Source organism: Lotus japonicus, chromosome 4, assembly GCF_012489685.1.
Source record: "Lotus japonicus ecotype B-129 chromosome 4, LjGifu_v1.2".
NCBI classification, from domain to species: Eukaryota; Viridiplantae; Streptophyta; class Magnoliopsida; order Fabales; family Fabaceae; genus Lotus; species Lotus japonicus.
The window spans coordinates 25,584,570-25,609,926 of record NC_080044.1 but is presented as its reverse complement, the minus strand read 5'-3'; the positions used below and the strand labels follow the sequence as shown (position 1 = coordinate 25,609,926).

Here is a 25,357-nt window from a genome sequence, read left to right as displayed (position 1 = left end):
ATGCTTATTTTTGGGGCACCATTTGGCTTTGGACTTGAGCTGTAGAAAAAGCTTGTTGTTATGCTCTCTCCTCCGAAGAGAGGAAGAAGAAAAAGATAGAGAGGCATGGGGCGAGAGGAAGAAGGGGAACCAACAGGATAAAGGGGGCGCGTGGGGTTAGGAAATTAGCGTAAAGAAGAGTTAGGTGGAGTTTTTAATTTTGCATTGCATCTTGACCGTATATTTGAATTTGATGGTTAATATTAGCTCCTCTCACCTCTCACAATAACACACTCCTCTCGCATGATATGCCCCATATATATATATATATGTGTGTGTGTGTGTGTGTGATGCTAAAGATATTTCCACACTTCCGAAATATTTTTGAAATCTTAGTTTTTAAAGAAAATCATATTCCAATAATATATTTGTTGCCCAAAAAGTAAATGATACTGGAATGTTTACAAAAGAAAAATGATATTAATTGTACCCATTAGTTAAATATTTTTTGCATTTCCTTTAAGTGCGTAGACAACAATATAAAAGTAAATATATTAATAAATTCCACTAAAAATAATTTAAGAACACCAATAAAAAACACTTCAATATTCAAAATCATTAAAATGTAAACAGAAATACAATTTGATATCAGAGCCTAAAAAAGCTTGAAATCTTATACGACCAATCTTAAAACCACTTGAAACACATTAAATGTTCTCCTTGTTATACACTAGGATGGTACCTGTGCGATGCACGGAAGGCTTCATCTTCATTTGTAGTTTTTGTTTTTTGAATTTATGCCTAATCAAAATTTATAGCAACTAATCGTGCGTACGTTCATAGATGAGGCAACATCTTCAATATTTATGAGCTTTATTTCAGACAAGTTTTGAACGCTTCATAATTATTCTCATATGCAACAACTCTAGAATGAAAAAATCAACACCAACACACCGACACAACCACAACGTCACAAAAAAACCGTAAAGTACATTCATTAACAAACCAACCACAGATGGATTTTTAATTTTATGACAAAGAGACGACACATTCTAGTGACGGATGACTACAACTTTGAATGTAGGAATTCCCATGCGATGGAGCTTTAGTCTCTAATTTTGTTTGCTTAGCAAAAATAACTTTATGTGCATGATGCACATTATATAACAAAAATAAAGTTGGTTCTAAAGTCTCGACACACAGTCCAATTCGTTACCAACTTGTCTCTGAGTCAATGAGGTTTGGTGTTTTTCATGATTTTTGTTGCTTGTAACTTCTCAACCAGAACTGCAGGGGAGCAATTTGTATCTCATAGAATGAGTCATGCCTTCCATCGTAGCTTGATTGGACTGTCTCACTTTTGTTCCTGATTGTTGTCACCATTGCAGGCACCTAGTTCACCAATTTTTAGAAATAGGACCATAGATAGTATTGCTAACCATTTTTTAGTTTTATAACATTTTTTAATAAGCATTTTCCTGGTGAACATATTTTAATAAGCATTAAGAGCAAAAAAATCTCTTTTTACAATCTTATAAATACGCTTATCAATAAAACGCCATTTACATTTCATGGTGGTTCCAATGCTGCTACAATTAATGGACTTCAAAATTATGAAATACCAATTAGCCTAGCAATGCAGGGTATTGATCCAAAGTTCTTGTTATGTATTTTGCAGCTCTTGATACTTCACTAAGCAAGCATATGATCCTATAAGACTATAAAATTATGAACTATGAAAAACTCACTTGATGTATGAATGCTGCACAAAGCACAAGAGTTCCTCTTTCTGAAGTTAAATTCTGTAGGATGTCTGTGACCTAGTTTTAAACTAATTTTGGCTTCAAACATGATAAACTATATGGTGCCAAAGCACTTTTAAGAATTTAAAATTCCTCAGTAGAAAAATCATAACATGATAATGAAGCACAATTCACATTTATCACAATAATTGAATAAAACATCACGGTCTAGGGTAAATGATTTTATTTGATATATTAATAAATTTATCTTCAAACCTTTTACTTTCAAAGGAAAACCCTTAACGAAAGCTAAGTGAATGACGACTTTGTAATGAGAGAAGAAACTTTACCAAAAGGGAAAAGGATCACATAGAAGAAGGATAATATACATCAAAAAGAAAAATAAAGACAAAACAATACTAATACTGAAGAGCTCCACTCTGAAAGACTGAAACCAACTATGTCCGCAAAGTAGGATACTTGGTTAAATTCTCCAAAATCAATGAATGCCATAATCCTTTGCCAGCCAGCATCTTTCTACATGAGCACAGGCAAACATCTCTTTGAGTTCTCCTTGCTTCCTGGAAGCAATTTCCTTCATCCTGCTAGCTTTAAACTGCTCAAGTCTTTCAACTTCCACTTCAGCCTTTATGAAGAAAAAAAACCATTAGTTAGCACCATTTTAGGAGCCCAAATCTGATAAATTCACAAGATATTTTGTACATGCTCAATCATATCTAGATCAAGGGCACCAACAACAGTGACTTCATCAACATAAGCTGAGATATTACAGGGTATATAGGTCAAAGTAAACCATAAATTAAAAGTAAAGTAGAAATGAATACATCCATTCCAAAGTCAGAACTCTTGGGAGTTTCTTGAAAACATACATGGAACATATTGTAGGAGAAAATTATAGTATGTGAAAATTAATAATACTTGAAAGCATATTAAGTTAAACAATCTTGACAAAAATTAATAATAATAATCAAGGAAATAAAACAATTTTCTTAATTCATTACTTTGTGCAGAACAAAACTCAACCAAGTCACTCAATTGGTTTTCAATTGTAGAACAAAACTCAACCAAGTCACTCAAGAAAAACAAAAAAAAAAATAGGTGCAAAATATGGAAATCTTTAATATGCACAAGTAAAAACTTGTGCATAGTTACACAAGTCACTTTTTACCCTGTTAGTGTAGGTTTTCCGGTTTTTTTATAAAAAAAATAATTCAAAAAACTTATTTTATTAATTAATCAATTATCCTTTAATCACACACCCTTTCTCTCACACACATTTCATCTTCTCTCTCATCTTCAACTTCACCACCGTCACCCTTCAAATTCAAATCTGCGGTCATCCTTTCCCTTCCACTACCCTTCAAATCTTGTTCTCATGTCCTTTAATATTTTCTCTCTGGTCATCCTTTCCCATCTTTGATCATCCTTTCCCTTCCACACCTTCAAATCTGCTTCCAAAAAACCCACAACTTCAACTTCAGATCTGGGGGTTGGGTGACGACGGCGGAGCAGAGCGACGGGTTGGGTTTCAGATCTGGGGTGGGGTCGATTTGCACTGTGGGTTGCGTTGGGGATGGGGTGAGGTTGGGTGTGGGTGGGTTCTGGGTTCGAGTGGGTTGTGGTTTGCTGGTCTGGGTTGCGGTGGGGGTGGTTATGGGGTGAGGTTGGTTGTGGGTTTGGTGGGGTTGGGGGTTTGCGACCTTCCCTTCCACAATCTCCTTCTCTACCCCTCTATCTCTTTCCCTGCCATACCGTGCAGCACCCCTCCCACCCCAAACCTCAATCGATCCGCCCCAGATTTGGAAGCTTCGCTGTTGATCTTCAACCTCACGACCTGCCCAGCGGCAGAGATGACCCAGCCATGGTCCAAGTCTTCTCCTTCCTCCTGAAAACACACAGGAAAACAAACAGGAAAAAAAAATGGTCGGAGTCTTCTCCTTCCAGTTATTCGTGAACCTCCCCTGGGTTCTTGTCTTTTTTTTTCTTTTTCCAAGTTGTATAGAAAACGTGAACCTTACCATCCTCCTCTGTTCTTGTTTTTTTTTTTATTGATTGTAATATGTTGTTGAATCTGGAATTATGTGGATGATAATAAATAATTTTTTTTTTTCAGTTTTTGTTGTTGTTGGGGAATAAAAGTTATGCAAGAATGATAAAATTGATGTGAATAAATTTAGTTTCCTAGATTTTTTTGATGTTAGATGATGAAGATATATGATGAAAGAAGGTTGAAGATGGTGATGAGATTAACTTAAATCCTGAATTAACTAATTCACTAATACACTAATAAATATGTTTTTGAATTATTTTTTTTTTAAATCTGAAAACCTGCTATGATAGGTAAAAAGTGGCTTGTGCAACTCTACACAAGTTTTTACTTGTGTAGGTTAAAGGCCTCCGCAAAATATTTTCACACTTGAAAACCCTCTCCAATCTGTTTACAAACAATAAAGTGGGAAGAATGTCTCACCATCTCAAACAGCTTGCCACCTCTCCTCTGAATCCAGTTATCGTATCCTCAACATCTGTAGTGTATTTACATAATGACGCTGAAAGCATCTCAAAATATTGATGGAGAAGTTTGGCCAAACATTGTCTAATGTAATTCTTTGCTCTATTCTTTACAAATATGCATCAAATGTAGAAAAGGATTCACATGTTATGCAATAGTCTAATTTATATAGAAAACACTACCTCAATTAAAGGTTAGTTCTGTGCATGCTTAAACAGATAGCAAGCATCATGAATCAGAAGTTATCATCTCACAATAAAAACAAAAAACAAGAACAATCTAACTACAAAGTTTGATGAAGGCTTATCTCTCTGAGCAGACAATGTCAGGCTTTGTTAACAGTGTAAAATCAGAGGTAGATATGTTGCTCTACTACTCAAAAAATTTCTGAGAAGAGCCAGTGCTACCATGTCCTTATCTGCTCCATAATAACAAAGAGCTAGAGCATGCTACCTTTCTCTTTTACTGATACTCCCAGGGAGCAACGATCCATTGATGAAGGAGCACTCACCATTGAGATAAAGTAGCTTCACGTGGACAATCAGCAAATTCTCATAATTTTGTAACCAGCTCACCTACCTTGCTCAGGGACTCCTGCAGTGTATATTCAACACCAAAATTGTCAAGCAAGCGCTGCAAACCTATTAATAAGTCAGGCAAAACAACTCAATTTGCTTTCTAACGTTTCAGTGGGTCTCAGTTCAAGGAAACTGTATTTTTGTTCTCCCTTCTTTTATCCTTTAAAATTTATAGTATTGATGTATAACTAAAATTATCCAACATAGGAAAAACATCCAAGTTAAAATTCTTATAAACTTCTCTTCAATTTGGAGGAGATATTAATGGTAGTGTTTGGTCAGCACCCATCTACTTCCTTTTCAAATAAGTTTTTACATCTCCTGTTTTACTAATATGAAAGTATAGAGGCCTCTCACTATTTCATTAACAGGGCTTTCCTTGTTTACATCTGCTACCTCTTCCTCGCCTGCAGGCTTCTCATCACCAATATTCTTTTCAGCTTCATTCACCACTTCCTCAGTCACCCTAAACATATAATATGAAAAGGAAAGAGCATGTAAACAATTGACTCCCAATTGAAAGCCAAACAATATGCAGGAATCACAGCTTTCTTTCATGACTTTTTCCCTAACAGAATAGTTTTCCTTATTTTCATAAAAAAACTCATATGAACACTTTGATAGGTATTTATCACACTACTTCTCATAAAAACAGATAAAACAATGACAGACATTAAAAAGGATTCATTCGAAACAGTTTTACCAATCAAAGTAAATGAATTTGGAGAAAAGTAGAGCTAAAAACAAAACAACAATGTTATATCATTACAAATGCAGATGGCATGAAGACCCCAATTGAACACTAACATCATTATTCCATACAATTCATTCAAAGCCAGTAACATAAAGAAAACAAATCTAATCAGTTTATAAATCTTATCTTCTAAATTAGCCAAAACAAATCATAATATCAATCATTTAATTTAGAATATAAAAACAAAACATATCAATTTGAAAATTATACACAAATACAAACAACAACAGCCAAAGGAAAACAAATCTAATCAGTTTATAAATCTTATAGTTTGTAAACTTTTTCAATCTAATATGCTGGATAAGTCTAATGTGCTAGAAACCAACATCAATTAGAAAAAGAATAGCTAGTACCTGGTTAAGCTGCTCGGTTGTTGATTTTTTTGGAAATAAGACTCGGATTACTCTTCCCTTGTCTTCCAAATAATGATCAAAGGAAGCCTGAAATGAAATACCAATCAATTAGATTAGCTAGAAGTTGTTCTTTTCTAATATATATATTGATATTGATATATTGATATTGATATTGATATTGATATTGATATTGATATTGATATTGATATTGATTGCAGAATAAGCTTTTATTTATTTATTAATTTATTTATTGATTTACTGATTTATTGACTCATTAATTTCGACCAATAGAATGCTAACATTTGGACCAATTAGAAAAAGCCATGTGAAAATTCAATGGAAACAACCAATAAAATGCTAACATTTGGAAATTATGTAGCAATATGACCCACTTTGGAAATTATGTAGCAATAAAATGCTAACATTATATATTATTAAGATAACAAATTAAAAATGACCATAAATTTTTTAAAACTAGCCTTCTGTGCGTCATCTATCAGAAGGAATCATTGGCTTTAAGAGTTTTTTATTTTTATTTTCGCCATTGCTTCAGAAATTGGGTAGATAGCTCAAAGAAAATTAAAAGTCCTCCTTGACTTTGGCACCTTATTTTTGGTTCCGTATTTACTTTCACATACCATTTTTCATTTTAAATTATAATTGGAATCGAAGCACTACCCTCCCACCCCAATATCTTCTTGTCTCTTATATCTGGTGCCCAAACTTTTCAAATCATACATTTCCACAATTTTATCAATATTAGCAATGAAGTATTGATAATGGCAGTATTTTGACACTTACTTCCAAACTCAAAAGGTAGCCTTAACCAATTTTTCTAATCATTCGCTTTTCTTATATGGGCAGAGTGATAACTGATAACTAAGGGAATAAGGGAGACAAGATGTAAAGTAGGTGGGAGGGGAGGCTGAGTGAGGAGTGTAGAAGAAATTTACCAGTGTTAGTAAATTTGGTAAGGAAAATGTTGGGTAGACATTCAATTAGTGTAGACATTGAGAGCTGAGAAAATTAAAAAACAAAGAAAACTATAGACATGTGATTATGATCTGATGTGATAAAAAGTGAAAAATAGATAGTATAATAAAGTGGATGTAAAATGTGGCCTTTTCATGGGAGCCATTTTATACTCCATATGCACACATTAGAAGCCCCTCCTAATTAATAATCCTTATTAAGTACTTATGCTCATGTAAGTCCTCAACACTGATTCTTTTTAGCTAAAACTGGCCCACTTTTCTAGCTCTCATCCTCCTATAAATTCCACCTACTTCTCACACCACTTTCTCCTATCATCTCAACCTCTCATCAATATTCTCAACATATACTCTTCAAGTGTAAATTGCAGTCATGTTTCTCAGTGAGACCAGGGAAGTCCCCTATCAAGCCCCTGAAAACCAAATCCTATCACAATCTATCTTTGGCTTTCTACAGAGTGACATCCCAAACCTCCATCTAAATACTCTCTTAAACCAGTTGCCGAACTCTTTCTTCCATTATGCAAGCCATCAATCTTCCCCTCCTTCTTCACACTTCCCCAACAGCAACTCAACTTCTGATGAAGCAGATGAGTACCAGCTCAACAAAATTGACATTGAAAGAAAACAGCGGCGAATGATATCGAACAGAGAATCAGCCCGCAGATCAAGGTTGAGGAAGCAGAAGCACTTAGATGAACTTTGGTCACAGGTGGTTAGACTCAGGACTGAGAACCACAACCTTATTGACAAACTGAACCATGTAACTGAGTCCCATGACAGGATTCTTCAAGAAAATGCACGCCTGAAGGAAGAAGCTTCTGATCTATGCTTGCTTCTTGCAGACCTCCAATTTGGCACTTCTTTTAGTAGTACCATGAGAGATTTTGATGAAGATTTGTGCAATATTCCACAACTCAGTGATGATGAGTCCTCAAAACAATCACTAGACATGCTGTTAAAATGAGGCTATATATTCAACATAATAAAGGACACACTATACTTTGTTGCTTCTTACTTTAATTATTATCCAGCATTGGAGCTGAATGAGTATAGAAACAATGTCTAATAACAGCCAGATACATTTATTTCTTGGTTTCGTTAGGATCAAAAAAATTATGGGCCATGTAGTACTTTACAACATAGTTACGTTTAGGACTATACTGCAGAGAGGATATATATAATGGCATGATTCTATCATTACCTGTCGTAAAGTTAACAAATGAAATGGTATCTACATAATTTTCATAGTCCACTAACTTTTGCCTCTGATTCAGATTATCCATAGAAAGAAAGAAAAAAAAAACAGAATTAACCCCAGAATGAAAATGGAAGAGTTAAAAGAAGGCTGGTTCAATGGAAAAGGAAAGGCTTCAATGGTAAAGAAAGCATTTGATTGGGAGTTTTGATATTCAAACTCACATTCTCTTCTATCAAATTTCCGCTCATTTTCTCTTATTTCTTTCTCATCTTATTTATCACATTACCTATTATATCTCTCATCTCTCTCCTATTTCAAACTCTCTGTTAGGTAGAAAATCTGTTATTATTTTTTTCAATTATAGGCTTAATTGCATTTTTGCTCCCTGATCTATCACGGTTGTGCGATTTCACTCCCTAATGTTTAAAACGAGCGATTTTGCTCCCTAAAGTTCTAATTTGTGAAAATTGGATCCTTCCGTGAAATTGACATCCAATTGTAAACGAAAATTGCTGACATAGGTAGCTGCAAGCAGAGGCCGTCATGTTTCTTTCTCTCTCTTGCCGTCTGGGAGAATTGGTTTGTGAGAGAGGTATTTTTTCTTTGTGAGTTGGTGTTTTAGAAGTGTGTGTGATTTCAGAAATCCGGGTTGTTGAGGATTACTGTATTTCTGGGTTAAGAAGAAGAAGAGGGAATGGTGAATAAAAACTAATGATTAAGTGAAAAAATATTAATAAAATATTAATGAACATGCCACATCAGCAAATTTCGTTAAGAATTGGATGTCAATCTAACGGAAAGACCCAATTTTCACAAATTAGAACTTTAGGGAGCAAAATCGCTCGTTTTAAACACGAGGGAGTGAAATCGCACAACCGTGATAGATCAGGGAGCAAAAGTGCAATTAAGCCTCAATTATATAATTGTTCGCGTCACTATGTAGGAATCCTAGATCTAGGATTTGTGCAACTCTTTCTTAGCGGAAGAGATAACCTGATTTATTATGAATTGGGTCTTGCCTTTTATAGCCGGGCAAGGACCCTAATCCTAAGTCCATTACATAATGAGTCTTACAATTGCCTAATGAGCCTCACATTAGTTCTGACCCAAACCCAGACATCTCACCCTGATCCTAAAGGGAGGACTCGCCTCATAGTCTAAAGACACCAAAGGGCGGAGGTGCCATGCCTTAGGGCGTGGCACCCTAACCAGCCCACAAGACGCCAAGTCTGAAGTATGAAGATGAAGTGCGTCTCGCCGAGTCCCCCTCCCTTTCATGCGGGTTCCGACGCCTGGCATCTAGCTAGTCCACAAAAAATATTGTCGTCATGACCTAGAAATTCTATATATAGGGTTTGTGCTTTCTTAGCTGAAGAGAGAATCTGATTTATTATGAATGAGGTCTTGAAATTTCCTAATAATCCTCATGTCAGGTCCGACGCTCTGATCCTAAAGGGAGGACTCGCTCTGTAATCTAAATATCCCCAAGAGTGGGGGTGCTGACCTAGCCAACCGACATAACCCCAAGACACCAAGTTTGAAGTACGAAAACGAAGTGCGTCTTCACTTAAACTCGCGGAGTCCCCCTCCCTTTCATGTGGTTTGCCTGGTGTCCTAGCAAGTCCAACAATGCATAAGTGAGTCCCTCCTCTAATTAGGAATATGGTATGTGTTATATATTCTTATTCTAAGTTGCACAAATTAGGAATTGCAATTAAGAGCTATAATGATTTGTATTATTTATAGGCTTAAATATTTTTTAGGTCTCTTACTTTATAAGAGAAATCAAATCGAGTTACTGAAAAATAAATCCTTAAGATGTTATATATGAGAAGAAAAAAAAATTAATCAAATCAAGTATTAATGCATGTGTCAGCAATTTTGACAAGTCAATCATTCATGTGGCGAACCTAATCAGCTGAGGTGACCACGTAAACTTTTTCGTATCAATTTTAATTTCTAAGTTTTTATTTTTTTGATTACATCTAATCATTTTTCTTCCACCTTCATTCATGCGTCTACTTCTTCCATCCTCTTCCCTAAATTTTATCCAGATAAAAACACCCAAATAAAAAATCTAAATAACATTTATATTCTTCCCTAAAATCAACACTATTATCGGAGGGGTGGGGTGGGTAGCTCACATGATTGAGCTTATGATAATTGCAAGTGAAAGGTAAGGGTTTGAACCCTGAAAATGAATAATTTGTACCAATTTACTATAAAAAAAAAAAACACTATTATCGGAGTCCTCCATGCCTCACCCTCTCCCAAATCACCAACAAGAAGATGAAAGTGAAAGGAGAAACCATGTCTGGAAGATCAACCCACTATTATCTTCTTGTGATTTGGAAAAAGTGATCGCGTCTATAAAAGGCTCAAATGTTTATGCATAAAATAACTTGGCTTCTATCCAGAACACATAATAATAACCAAATTTAAATGGTACCTAATTTCCAAGGCCGGCCCAACACCAAATGAGACCTAAAGCGTATTTTAATTTTGGGGGCCTTGAAACATGTTTGATCTAATATAAAATTTTGTTAATTTTAATTTTGGGGGCCTTTTTTACTTAAGAAAAAACAAAAAAAATTGGAGGCCTAAAGCCCTTGCTTGGGTGGCTTTACCCTTGGGCCGGCCCTGCTAATTTCATAAGAGCAGTGCGAACTAGAATTCTAGAAGCCACGAGTCACGACAAATTCTAAATCCGTTTGCTGGATAAACAACGAGCTGGAGGCATTTGACGCATCGGATTCGTTTATACTTACAGTATAGGAAGCTGAAGAATAAATAATTAAAAAATTCCAAATCTCACTCCTTGAAGATTCAGGAGAGGGTGGGGCATCAGGAATGAGATAACAGTGAGTTGATTTTAGAGAAGAATATGAAGATGGTTTAGGATTTTGATTTGGGGGGTTTTTTATTTGGGTAAGATTTAGACAAGATGATGCATGAATGCAAAAGAAAATGATTAGATGTGATTAAAAAAAATTGGAGGAACAAAAACCGATATGAAAATGACTAGTGTCACCTTAGTAGGTTTGTCATGTGAAGGTTGATTGATTGAAATTGATGTCACATAGACATAATGACTTAATTTATTAATAAAAAACTCTAAAAAATAACATTTTAAGGATTTTTTCACGATCAAATTTGATTTCTCTTATAAAGTTAGAGACCTCAAACTGTTGGAATCAAGTGTTAGAGTCAAGTTCCACATTAGAGAAACCAAGGTAAGAGGGAGAGTTTATAAGGAGAAGGACTCATAAACCTAATGTCTTAAGATTTTGGGTTAAGATGTGGTGTCCAAGATCTCCTTGTGTCTGTTCTCAGCCTTGGCCCATGGGTCCTCGCCGTGACTTTCCCAACAAGTGGTATCAGAGCCGATGGTTCGTGGGACCATGACGACTTCTTGTGTCGAAAGTCCTCCTAACAGTGTGGCTAGGCGGCAGGTTCCGTTAGCGGCGAACGACGGTGCAATGGTGGATAACTTCTGCAGACGAGAGGACCATGGGGGAGATTGTTGGAATCAAAAGTTAGAGTCAAGTCCCACATTGGAGAAACCAAGGTAAGAGGGAGAGTTTATAAGGAGAAGGTCCTATAAACCTAATGCCTTAAGGTTTTGGGTTAAGATGTAGTGTCCAAAATCTCCTTGGTGTCTCCTCTCAGCCTTGGCCCATGGGTCCTCGCCGTGACTCTCCCAAACATATCTAAGCTTTATTTATATTGTGAATAATATGAAAGAAAGATATGAAGCGAGAAATTATTGACATGGTATTACGAGTCTTTTAGCCAAAGACGTGATTGATTTGCTTTTCAGAGTCGTCGATGTTCTTATTGTTATTTAGGGTTAGTTGTGTCGTTTGTGATTTTGGTTCACAGTTAAGTGACTAACGTTGCTCTTGTTCTCTTGGTTCTTAGTTTTGCAATCGTAGTATTCTTGTATGCTCTCTTTTGTGCATGGGTCGTTTTCCTCGCATCCCCTTGGTTCGCGTTCTCATGTCAAGGTCGAGCGTCGTTGTATATGTACGAGCCTTTGTCTATTTTATGACACACTTGATGCTCTTCTTGTTGGTTTATTTGCACCCCTAGTTCATGTTTACTGTTTTTTTCTTGTTCTCGTTTCTAGTTCGTCATGGTGCCCTTCACTTATGTTTCTGGTTAGTCTTGGTTGTGCCCAGGGACGGATTCAGAAATTTGATGTTGTGCTAAAAAAAATTAATATATACCATTAGAAGTTATGACATTTTTTACCAAATGAGACACAAGTGAGAGCATTCTTTATCAAAGAAACCATAAAAAATTACATACTTTAACTACTCAAGTGAGGACATTTAGCAATGTGAAATCCAAGTGAGAGCATTTTTTACAAAAAAAAAAACCATAAAAAACCACATACTTTTACTACTCAAATTTTTTTCTAATGATTTTTTCAAAATCAAGTGAGGGCACATGTCCTCATAGTTTTATACATAGATCCGTCTATGGTTGCGCCTACTTAACGACGTTTCTGGTTCGTGTTGATGCCTAAGTCATGTCCCTAAGGTGTTGTTTGCCATTTGATTCTTGGTTCGTGCTTCTAGTTCCTCATGGCCACAGAATTTGAGCATAACCACTTGATCAAAATGAAAATTGTGAGAACTAGTTAATATATATCCATAATATATACATTCAGGGGTTTTTCTAGGTCCAATCATCGCCTACGTGGCATCTTATGATTGGCTAATTTCATTTAAAATCCTACATGGCAATCATTCCTCCTTTCCTCTTAATGTACACCCTTCTCCTTAACCTACACTCCTCTCTATTTAAAAGCATATATAAGACTCTTATTCTTCATTCATCTCTCCATTATTTGGATTTCTCCTAGACCTACACTGCTTCTTCAACCATCTCCTGCGTTTTGTATTTTTTGAGCCTTTCTACATGGCTTCAAGATCTCTTTTTCTGGTTCTTCATGATTATACAAAGGTATGTACTTTTTCTCATCTGAAATCAATTTTTCATGTCTTTGGTGTATGTTATTGTAATCTAATCTCATTCCTTCAAAATTCATGTTTTATTAACCCTAATATGCTATTCTCCTCATTCCCTTTCAACAATTTTTTTTACAGGATTAAAGTTTTGGAAAAATAGATATGGATCTCAAGTGGTTGTTTTTTACGAACGGAAACATCCACAGTTGGTACTGACCCTCACTGCATGTCAATGTGGCTGTGCACAATACGAATTGGTTAGTTTAATTTTCGTATTCCTTTATTTTTTTTTAACTTCAATGTGTTTTATTATGGTTTTTACAATTTCATAATTGTTTTCGCATTTTTTTTTCATCTATTACCTTCTCAGATCGTTCCATTCTTTATAAGTTTTGGAACACCTCCGGTACAACTTCATACTGGTGTGATAGACGACATCCCCTGCAACGTGCTTTCGTCAAAATCTACTGATGCGCGTATAGGATCTGGTTGGAGAAAATTCTACAAATTAATGAAAATTAGAGGCGGTGACATAGTTTGTTTTAGGTTTCAAAGAATAGCAAATAGAATTAATGAAGTTAAGGTGTTGTATTGAAATATTTAGTCAGGGTTGTTTTGTCTTGGGTATCTTTTCGTTGTTTTGTTTTTCTCATTCTACATGAGAGGATTGTTCTCATGATTTACTTTATTTATCAAATAAAATCCAAGATTAATTGTTATTTTTTTCACTCTGGAATTGTTCTCGTGATTTACTTTGTTTTTCCTTTGTTTTACACGTACAATTTTTTCCTTGCCTTCATCACTTTGTCTTGTAGGCTGAATCAAGCTTGATATATTTGACAATTTTGCATTCACCGGCCATTTATAATAATAAGATATCCATATATTGCTTTATACCATTTTCAAAAAAAAAAATCGCTTTTGAAATAAGTTCCATTTTTAAGATGAAAAAAAAGTTTACATAATTAATTACATGAATCCCCTTTTCCTTGGTTTTAGAATAATTTCAAATTTTAAAATGATAAAAAAAGGTAAAAAAATAATTACTTTTTAAATTCGGTAGCCAAGTTTTATTTAAAAAAAACTATTTTCGAAATTAATTATTTATTTCCTTCAATTTCCTTATATAAACCACTTAATTATATTAATTTCCTTATTTAAAATCAGAAAAGACATTAAATGATTTATGGAATAAATGCTATTTTCGTTTTTTTTAAATAAGGAAATTTAAAATAATTAAATAAATTTTAATGCATTGACGATTTATTTAAGGAAAATATTTTCGAAATTATTTATTTATTTCCTTCAATTTCCTTACATAAATCACTTAATTATATTAATTTCCTTATTTAAAATCATTAAAGACATTAAATGTTATATGGAATAAATGATATTTTCATTTTTTTTAAATAAGAAAATTTAAAATAATTAAATAAATTTTAATGCATTGCCTATTTATTTAAGGAAAATATTTTTGAAATTAATTATTTATTTTCTTCAATTTCTTTATATAAACCACTTAATTATATTAATTTCCTTATTTAAAATCATAAAAGACATTAAATGTTTTATGGTATAAATGTTATTTTTGCTTCTTTTTAAATAAGGAAATTTAAAATAATTAAATAAATTTAAATGCATTGACTATTTTTTTAAGGAAAATATTTTTGAAATTAATTATTTATTTCCTTCAATTTTCTTATATAAACCACTTAATTATATTAATTACCTTATTTAAAATCATAAAAGACATTAAATGCTTTATGGAATAAATGCTATTTTATTTTTTTTAAATAAGGAAATTTAAAATAATTCAACAAATTTTAATGCATTGACTATTTATTTAATGAATTTTTTCGAAATTAATTATTTATTTCCTTCTATTTCCTTATATAAAATACTTAATTATATTAATTTTCTTATTTAAAATCATAAAAGACATTAAATGCTTTATGGAATAAATATTATTTTCGTTTTTTTTAATAAGGAAATTTAAAATAATTAAATAAATTTTAATGCATTGACTATTTATCTAAGGAAAATATTTTTAAATTAATTATTTATTTCCTTCAATTTCCTTATATAAAACATTTAATTATATTAATTTCCTTATTTAAAATCATAAAAAAACATTAAATGGTTTATGAAATAAATGCTATTTTCATTTTTTTAAATAAGGAAATTTAAAATAATTAAATAAATTTTAATGCATTTACTATTTATCTAAGGAAAATATTTTTGAAATTAATTATTTATTTCCTTCTATTTCCTTATATAAAACATTTAATTATATTTATTTCCTTATTTAAAATCATAAAAAACATTAAATGGTTTATGAAATAAATGCTATTTTCATTTTTTTAAATAAGGAAATTTAAAATAATTAAATAAATTTTAATGCATTGACTATTTATTTAAGTAAAATATTTTCGAAATTAATTATTTATTTCCATATATAAAACACTTAATTAAAAAAATGTTTAATTATTTAATTACGTATTATATAATGAATTTCCTTATATAAAAATATTAATGACATGAATCCCTTTTTCCTTGGTTGTAAAATAATTTCAAATTTTTAAATTATAAAAAAAAGTTAAAAATATTTAAAACTTTTAAAATTCGGTAGCCAAGTTCTATGTAAGGAAATTAATTTCCTAGACTGGTTTCCAATACCCATTTCCCACCAATATTCATTAAGGAAATGACCATTGCCTATTATACATCTACATGATAAATAGAGACTAACCTAACAAACTATATCATTCATCCATCCAAATCATAAGTTGAAATCCTAACTTAGTTTGCGTTTTTTCTATACCTGTTACTATGAACTTTTTTTTCTCTCAAATCAATCCTTCTACGGAAAAGTGGACCTTAATTGTTCGAGTCATTCGAAGTTGGCATGATCCACTCGCAGACAAGTCTGGGTTACCTCTATCCTACAACATGTTGCTAATTGATGGCAAGGTAGAAAACTTATCAAATATTTAATTGAATTTCAAATTTTTTTCATTCTCTAATTTATATACTACCATTTAACGTCCGTCCTGCAATTTACATAGGGTGACAAGATTCATGCTTTCGTCAGAAAGCAACATGTCTATCGTTTTGACAAGATCATGAACGAAGGGGGGGGGGTGTACTCAATCCATGATATTATGGTAGGAAACAACACTGGTGACTTCAGGCCATGTAAGAATCAGGATAAAATAACCTTCAAATTTGAGACCAAAGTCATTCCAGTAAGCGTTGAAAAGGTCCCCCTAAACCTCTTCAAATTTGCTGATTTTGAAGAGATATTAAGCCCTTCATTTGATCAACAAATTTTGGTTGGTAAGTATTTTATGTGATTCTTTCATCAGTATACGACAAATTATGGTTTTTATTATTCTGGAGGGTTTGTTTTCAATGTTTTTTTAAAATGTATTATGGATACACATATTTTATTTCCTCAATTTATTTTTCATTTACAATTTCAACCCTCACACAAAATGTGTTTTGTTTGGTGAATATGTTGAAGAATTGAATGCTTTCCTGCAAGCTGGAAATATTTCCAATGTTGTTGTGGTGCTCTTACTTGCCAAACTCAGAACATTTCAAGGTTAATTTGATTACCGCGTCATGTTTTTTGTTTATTTCATATTTTGTTTTCCGTACATGATATCTGACACATTTGTGGCAAACATTATTTTCAGGAGAAATTCAATTGCAAAATGCATTCAATTGCAGCAAACTACTGTTCAACCCGGATCATCCCGATGTTGTTTGTCTGCGAAAAAGGTATTTTTCCTTTGTTTATGATGACATCTTCTATATCGTTATTAACCATATATTATGTTCGAAAGTCAAAGATATTGGTATGTTATTAGTCTTGCCAAGAACAATGAAACGTCGAACCAGACATTAAGCCAAATAACAGATCTAAGTTGTCCGTCAGCGGAAGATGAGTTCTTAAAGCTGTATCCAAGGACAACTATCAGTGGTTTGGTCGACTGTAAAACAGTAAGTCACCTCCCTTTCCACAAATGATTTTTAAATTTTATTTATAACGATTTTGAAATCTAATTTCAAAGTATTACCAGCGTACTATATTCATTGTCTTTGGAAGTATTGAAGAGATTGTCATACCTGATGATTGGAGCTACAAAGCTTGCAAGTGCAACAAATCTGTTAAGCACAACGAAGGCAGGTTTTGGTACTGTGAAAATTGCAATAAACATGTTGCAAATCCTACCCTCAGGTTATACTATATTTAACTAAGTACATTTGTAATTACAATATTAAAGGTGGCTAACGTTGAATAGTTATTCATCATACACATTTTCTCCATTTAAACTTCATAGGTACAAACTTTGTGTTTCTGTGGCCGATGACACTGAATCTGCAGAATTCATGATTCTAATTTTGAAGGTTTTTCCATTATTCAAAAATCAGCCAAAGATGTCGAGGCAAATGTTGTTAAGGTATTTTAATATTTACAATATGATAAAGGCAAAAGTGTATAACACAACATTCAATTTCTACGTAATCATAAATGTAATTATTATGTATTGATTGTAGGAGGTGATAAATTGAGTGTTCCCCAAGAGATTTGTGACATAATGCATAAGCAATTCCTCTTCAAGGTCGAGGCTAAGGAGGATTTTGGAGGCAGGTTTGAGTCTACATACACGGTTAAAAAAATTTGCAAAGATGCAGACATTATTATGAAGTTCATTCACAATGTAAGTAGTACAACTCACGCCCTAAACATTTGACTTGAAAGTTATAGTTATACATATATACATAAAAGTAAACTAACCAAATTTCTACATAACTTTGTTTTTCCATGAAGGAGGCCAGCGGTTCTGATATTTCTGTTACAGATTTGAAATCCCTGACGGAGGTATTGGTTTTCACTTTTTAAATATAAGTTTGTTTTAGACCATGAACAACTTATATCGAATTAAAATACTTTTGAATTAGAATTAAAAAAAACAAAATTAATAACGTTGATTTAATTTTAAAATTCATCCATCACAATTAAGTACATTAACGAATTTATTTTTAAAAAATCAAGCAACAACTTAGTAATAATTCCTTAATTACAATTACTTGATTATATACATTAATTATACAAAATTATGTGCATTAATAAAGTAAATAAAATCTACATACATAAATGAAAAATTCGGAATCAAGTAAAAAATTGAATAACGCATTAATTTGTTAAAAAATTTCAACTTATACTAATAAAAATTCGAGCTTCAACAAAAAAATAAATAATAATAAATCAAAACAAAATCAATTAGGAATCACAGAAGAGCTATGAGCCTATATATATACTTTAGTATACATCTCCTTTGACACACAAGTTCAGGCCAAAATCAACAGACGTTAGTTTTCATCTCCAAAACTTCCTTGCATCATGAATCCGAACTATAGCCTACTTGACCAACTAACTCCTTTAACACATGATTGGACTATTGTCGTTCGAGTAATAAGGGCGTGGTTTGCTGAAGAAGAGGAGGAAGAAGATGAGGAAGGACAGAACGGTTCGTTCTATAATCTGTTGTTGATGGATCGAAATGTATGTAAACCAGAAACAATTTCGCTATTATTAAATAGGCTTAATTGCACTTTTGGTCCCTCACGTTTGCCCTTTGTGCGGTTATCGTCCTTAAAGTAATAAAATTGCAAAAAAACGTCCCTCACTTTGTCAAACGACATCACTTTTGGTCCCCCATCCATATTCCGTCAAAATTTTAACGGTTTTGTCAAAAACAAAAAATGAAAATGAAATTAAAACCCTTATTTTCCTCAATCATCTTCATCTTCATCTCTTTCTTCATCATAATCTTCGCCGAATTTCTTCTCCCAAAATCTTATCTTCTCCCCCAAAAACCTCATCTTCCCCAAATTTCGTTATCTTCTCCTCTGTCCCACCACCCGAAACCCCAACCCAACCCCCATTAAACCCTTTCCCAAATTTGGAGAAGACGAAGCAATGGGCCAACAGATTCAGATCCCAACTGGTCCTGAGTTATTGCCTGTATCACTATTTGAATGAAATTATTACCCTTTCTCTTTATCTGCATTGATTATATATCTGAAATTTGTGATTGCAACTCAATGGATGTTTCCCCATCAATCTTTAAAACTTCTCTGTTCCACAAGTTGGATTTGTTTTTTATTTATTTATTTATATTTGGGTTTCTTTGTTTTGTTCCTTTCAACTTCCATTTCTGCAAATTAAAATTGTTTCTTGTGTCTTTGTCTATGTTGATTTCCAGTTTTGCATATCTGGGTCATCTTGAAAAGAATTCCCTTTTGAATTTCGGTTTCTCTAGTCTCAGTGGGGAAGGAAAAGCTATTCATGCATAAAGATTAAAGAGGGAGAATGGTGTTGGTGATTAAGGGTTTACTATGTTGTAGGAAGTTTTAGAGATTGAGGGAAGGGTGTTGGTTTAAAGGAGATGGCTGCGGTTTTTATTTTCTGGGTTTGAGAAAGGAAGGTTATGAAGAAGATGAAGAATTTTTGGAAAACCTGACAACGTTAATTTTTTTACGGAAACTGTTAAAATTTAGACGGAAAATGGATGAAGGACCAAAAGTGCTGCCGTTTGACAAAGTGAGGGACGTTTTTTGCAATTTTATTACTTTAAGGACAATAACCGCACAAAGGGTAAACGTGAGGGACCAAAAGTGCAATTAAGCCTATTAAATATGTAATTGTATTTTAATTTAATTCACAGACATAAATTCATATGAAACTCCTTCATTTCTAGGGTCAAACAATCCATGCAGAGTGTAGGCATAACCTTCATGAACGTTTTGCCAATATAATCACGGAAGGTTTGGTATACCGTTTTGAATATTTCTAAGGTATGACATAATTTCCGAGGTCTTAGTGCATCTAGGCATATCTATAAGATACACTTGCAAAGTAGAATAAGGATGATTCCATATAATAAAGATATGTTTCATGTGCGTGATCTGTTATTTGACAACGTGCATGAAATTCTAAATTCTAACTTTGACGAGCGGTTCTTAGTTGGTATGTAAATACCTTTATTTAAATAACTTCAAATACATCAACACTTCCATGTATTGACATCATTCAAACTATGAGCGAAGTAACGCACGTCGGAAATTACAACGGATTTGAGCGGAACAGAGTCCATACGCAGAGCAGAGACATTGAAATTGAATCTCAAGGATAAATTTGTTTTTATCAATAACAAATTAGTATTATTAATTTCTCTAAATTCCTACGGTAGAAAGTTAACAACTTTTATTTAATTTTTTTACAGCAAAAAAATTAAATATTTTTTATACGGCTAATTTGTCGACGAATTGGATGCACTTCTAAATTCAAAAGACAACAAACATGTTGTTATTATCATATTGTTGGAGTTGTAACAATTCATTAAGGTACATTTAATAATTTTGAGCAACAAACAAACATAAACTTCTATATAATAAATCAACATGTTCAAACTTAAACTTACAATTGATCGCTCATTTTTTTTCCAGGGGAATATAAACTGACTGCTGAGTTAAACTGCACTAAAGTAATGTTCAATCCTAACATTCCACAAGCAGTGTCCTACAGAGAAAGGTATGTATGTATTGTGGATTTCATATTACTTTGAACAAATTTAGATGACAAATAACAACATAATTTTTGTTTTTTAGAAGATTATTTGAGTGTGACGCAATTCAGACTCAAGTAATGAACATTGTGATTGAAAGATTAAAGTTAATGAAAAAGATGAGTTCCTGACGCTTTTCTCAAGCACAAATATTAAAAATTTGGTTACTTGCAGATCGGTATGTTCTCATCACTTTTAATTTAATTTATTAGACATTTTTTTATTCAAAAAAAAACAGACATTGATTTTCATTCAACGTTTTAATTAAATAAAACAATTACCTATTATATTATTAACTTAGTATTAATGAATATATTATTAAATTAGTAAATAAACATATAATGTTAAGGATTACAATAAACAGAAATGCGTTTTAAATACAAAATTCATGGGGTTAGAGATTTTTAAACACTAACTACAAACTTAAATACTTATTGAACTAATTTAATAATAACCTATTATGGGAAATTAACAACACATGAATAATGGGATGAAATATCAATTAATTAGACCATAAACTCTTATACTCTTTCATTGAATTTAATTGCTTTAAATTCATAACATTATAATAGGAAAAAAAAATATTTGATACACGGTTTGAACATTTTTAAAAAAGATTAATTCATAGTCAACAGTTAAAACAACAGCTACTATATTCAATTCTTAAAAAAAACTTTTTAATTTCTTTTGTAAAAAAAATGTTGGAACACTTATTTAATTTAAAAAAAAACTTAAATTTTAATCAATTTAAAAAAATCTTTAAAAGTAAATACCGTATTTAAAAAAGAAAATAAAAAAAAACTCAGCTACTTAAAGGTCTTTTAACGAGTATATTTATTATCATTTAATAAATATAAAAACTCTTATATGAACGTATTTAATGGATCTTAAATAGTGTGTTTTATATTCAGTTATAAAAACAATAGACAATATAATCCCTCCTTTTAGAAAAATAAAGTTTACACTATACAAATTTAATTACTTTTTCTATAAATAAATTACTATCTAAAAAAATAACAACAAAATCAAGTACAATCATTTCCCATTTTAAAAAACATGTTACTGAGTATTTACATTTAAAAGTATTACATTTACATATGTTATTATCATTGTTAATCTAACAATCAGTTGTAACTACAATTTTTTTTTCATTTAATTCATTTCTACAGCGTACAATATTCATTATATATGCCACGATTAAGAAAATTTAGAGCACAAATGATTGGTATTACCATGACTGTGAATGTAACTCAGCAGCATACTCTGACGGAGCACAATATTATTGTGAAAAATGTAACAAGCATGTCACTCCTACCGGTAATCTACAAATTCGATAAATAAATTAATTTGTAAAATATTCAATTTATTTAATTATTAATGTTTACATCAGGTACAAATTGTTGCTTAATGTTGCTGATGATACTGGATCTGCAACGTTTACCGTTTTTGATCGCGAAGGTTGTTATCTGATGAACAAAAAAGGCAACGAGATATTGGAAAAAATGGAAAAGGTAAACATAGTCATGTCAAAAAAGGTACATTTTCAATGCTCACTTAATTCATAATATATTAATTTTTTCATTTTAATTTATGTAGACCGGGAGCATGGAACACCCCCGACAATAAATTGTAGATTTAGTGCACAAGAAATTTCTTTTCAAGGTTGAAGGGAAGGATATATGCGGAAGGTAGTTTAATCCAGCATTTAACGTCTTGAAAATTTGCAAGGACCAACAAATAATTTCAAAATTCAAAACAAAGGTAAAATTTTAAACTTTTATTGCTAAATAATGGTTATTTTTATCTACAAAATGAATTTTGATATTTCCGATTCAAATGTAAAATCTCTGATTGAGGTACATCACTATTGTCAAATAGGTTTGTTTTAGACATTGGTCATCACTATTTTAAAATATGTTTATTTTGCAGACAATCACTAAAAGTGTTAAGCGAAACACACCTCCACCTATACTTGAAGACTCCAACACACCTATTAAACGTCGTTCAGACGAAGGATCCATAACAAAAGTTGTTGGAAGTAACGATGCATAAATGTTCAAAAAGATCAAGTTTTCAAAGAATTAGTAGCATTTCCTCAAGATTGTTTACAAATAAAGAACCTATGTGCTAAACTTTCACTTTTATGTCTTTACCCACGTTGACAATGTGTTTTTTTTTGGTAAATTGACCTCGGTGGTAACTTTCAAACATTTTGACATTTGTTTTTCGTATATTGACCATGTTACTCAAATATTCAATAAATCGTTTTATGTTTGCAAATCTTCATGCATACGTCAATTTAAATGTGCTTTCGACCCTTAAACACATTACTTTGCAAAAAAAAAACCTACATCACAAATGTGCAAAAAACGAAAAATAAACCAAATACCTATATAGAATAAATAAAAAAGATATTAGTTGATTAACAAAAATAAAAAAAAAAAAATCTAAAATTAAATTCCCCGTGCAAGGCACGGGTTAAAAACTAGTATATATGATTTGAAGGCTATCTGAGGCCTGAGGGTTAGACGAGGAGTTGAGGGAGGTTGATGCTTCTCATGCTTGTCATTAGATTGGTATTTTGTTATGGCATATAATTTTTGCTTGTCCTTTTTCTCTATTTGGTGTTTCTGTTTTTCTGAATAATTCCTCAATTTATCTTAAAAAAATAAGTGTGTTTTATTTTTGGCTTAATTCTCAAATTAGTCATTGTCTTTGTCTCGCCGTCTGAGTTAGGTTCCTCCCCGGAAAAAATTGTGGAAAAGGTCCTTATCATTGCAAAACGTCTGGAGCAAGTCCTGGTCGGAACCCGGAGCTCCGGCGAGTGATGATTTGGCCTGCTGACTGTATTATTGGTGCTGGTGTGACTTTAAAAAAATTAAAAAAATAAAAATAAAAAATTAAGGTTTAATAACATAAATTAATTTAATCAATTCCCCCTCAAATTAATTCCAATTCCTCAAATTAACCCAAATTCTCAATTATCCCAACCAAATCACAAAAATCATCTGCAACCCAAATCCTCTTCTCCTCAACTTAGGGTTCAAATTCCCAATCATCCCAATCTGTCCTTCTTCTTCTTTTCCTCTCCCCTTGTTCTTCGACTTCTTCTCTCCCGTGGAGCCTATCGTCTTCTTCTTCTCCACAAATTCTTCTTCTTTATTTTAACCAATAAAGACCACTAGCAGTAGAAATTGAGACAAAGAAAAGAGAGAAAAGTTCTAAGGGACAAATCCATGAATCAGCAGCATAAAGGGGCTGAAGACAGTGGACGCTGAAGCTGTGTTCAAATCCGAGAGTGAGCGGTGGTGGCGCTGGGACCAGAAAAAGAGATGACGATGGTGGCGGAAACAAGGAGGACGTGCGACGACGGCGTGGCGGCGCTGGAACCAGAGAGCAAGTGACGGCGGCGCCGCGGGGGTGGTTGTGGCTCGGTGTTGGATCTCTTTTGGGAGAAGTGATGACAGTGGTGAAGTGCGGCGATGCGATTCTGAAGTGGTGGTGCGGTTCTGGAGTGAAATGGTGGCGGCCTCATATCAGAAAGAGGAGTGGTGGGTTCGACAGTGGTTTGGAGATGAAATGGAGGAGGTGGCTATGGTGGTGGTGGAGGCCGCCGGCTAGGAGAAAGGGAAAAATTGGTGGTGGTGGCCTGTGGAAGAGAAGAAGAGAGATTTTGGGATGTGGGTTGTAGAAGATGAACCTAATTCGGTAGGGATGATTGCTAATTTGGGGGGGGGGGGGAATTGAGATAAGTTTGGAGGAAATTTAATTTGATTAATTAGATTAGGGTTAGAATTAGTAATAGTTTTTAATTTTGTTAATCATATGATGTGTAATATTTTTTCAAATTTTTAAATTTCTTTTTAAAGCCACATCAACACCAATAATACAGTCAGTAGGCCAAATCATCACTCGCCGGAGCTCTGGGCTCCGACGAGGACTTGCTCCATATGTTTTGCATTGATGATGACCTTTTCCACAAAAATTTTCGGGGAGGGACTTAGATCAGACTGTAAGACAAAGACAAGGACTAATTTGAGGATTAAGTCTTTATTTTTTTGTTAAAAAAATGGTAGAACAGAGAGAAAACATCTCCAGACTACTGAGCAGGGCGCAATAGAATGCTAGGAGGCCAGTAGAGGCCTGCTCCTAGGTAGGAGCTCTAGCGAATCTCCCCGAGAAAGGTTTTCAGACTACAAGGCAGAGCGCAGTGACATGCTAGGGTGGCCAGCAGAGGCTCACTCTTAGGAAGGAGAACCAATGGATTTCCTCGAGAAAGATTGCCTACCAACTGAGATTTTACTGATCCCAAAGGAGTTTGAACCATCGGCCTATGAAGATGTAAGAGTTAAACCTGCCAACCTATGTTGGTTATGTGTGTGTGTGTTTGATTGCACTTAAATACACACAAAACACATTTTTCTCAGTTATTTTAAGATGACTTTTGTTGATACCTCCACTATGGTGGGTATCTAGTATCTACTGCACCACCAAGCTCATTATTGTTTCCTTGCTTTCTATCTAGCACTGCCACATTCGATCAAAGAACCGCGTTACTCAAAATTTGGAAAAACATTGTATATGTATAACTAATTCGAGACCCTTCAAAAGC

The 25,357-nt window shown here is 33.1% G+C and overlaps 2 protein-coding genes across 2 annotated transcripts; both read left to right on the top strand.

The window, feature by feature from the left end:
- Positions 1–7,169: 7,169 nt before the first annotated feature.
- Positions 7,170–8,099, top strand: LOC130714484 (basic leucine zipper 43-like). Its single transcript, XM_057564380.1, has one exon. It carries the CDS (start codon positions 7,305–7,307, stop codon positions 7,896–7,898), a length of 594 nt encoding a protein of 197 aa, XP_057420363.1. The 5' UTR covers positions 7,170–7,304; the 3' UTR covers positions 7,899–8,099.
- Positions 8,100–16,269: 8,170 nt separating this feature from the next.
- Positions 16,270–22,371, top strand: LOC130712543 (uncharacterized). Its single transcript, XM_057562374.1, has 12 exons — positions 16,270–16,444; positions 16,632–16,712; positions 16,807–16,891; positions 16,981–17,113; positions 17,185–17,351; positions 17,499–17,521; positions 17,672–17,835; positions 17,946–17,996; positions 19,879–19,945; positions 20,627–20,711; positions 22,136–22,256; positions 22,342–22,371. The coding sequence occupies exons 1-12, from the start codon at positions 16,270–16,272 to the stop codon at positions 22,369–22,371; spliced, it is 1,182 nt and encodes a 393-aa protein (XP_057418357.1).
- Positions 22,372–25,357: the final 2,986 nt, after the last annotated feature.

Bases quoted from the DNA above. Each gene is read 5' to 3' on its own strand.
- LOC130714484 (XM_057564380.1), top strand. From the start codon at position 7,305: ATGTTTCTCAGTGAGACCAGGGAAGTCCCCTATCAAGCCCCTGAAAAC.
- LOC130712543 (XM_057562374.1), top strand. From the start codon at position 16,270: ATGGTAGGAAACAACACTGGTGACTTCAGGCCATGTAAGAATCAGGAT. The intron at 17,997-19,878 runs GTATTGGTTTTC...CTTCATTTCTAG, and splicing joins ATTTGAAATCCCTGACGGAG to GGTCAAACAATCCATGCAGA. The intron at 20,712-22,135 runs GTATGTATGTAT...TGTTTACATCAG, and splicing joins GCAGTGTCCTACAGAGAAAG to GTACAAATTGTTGCTTAATG.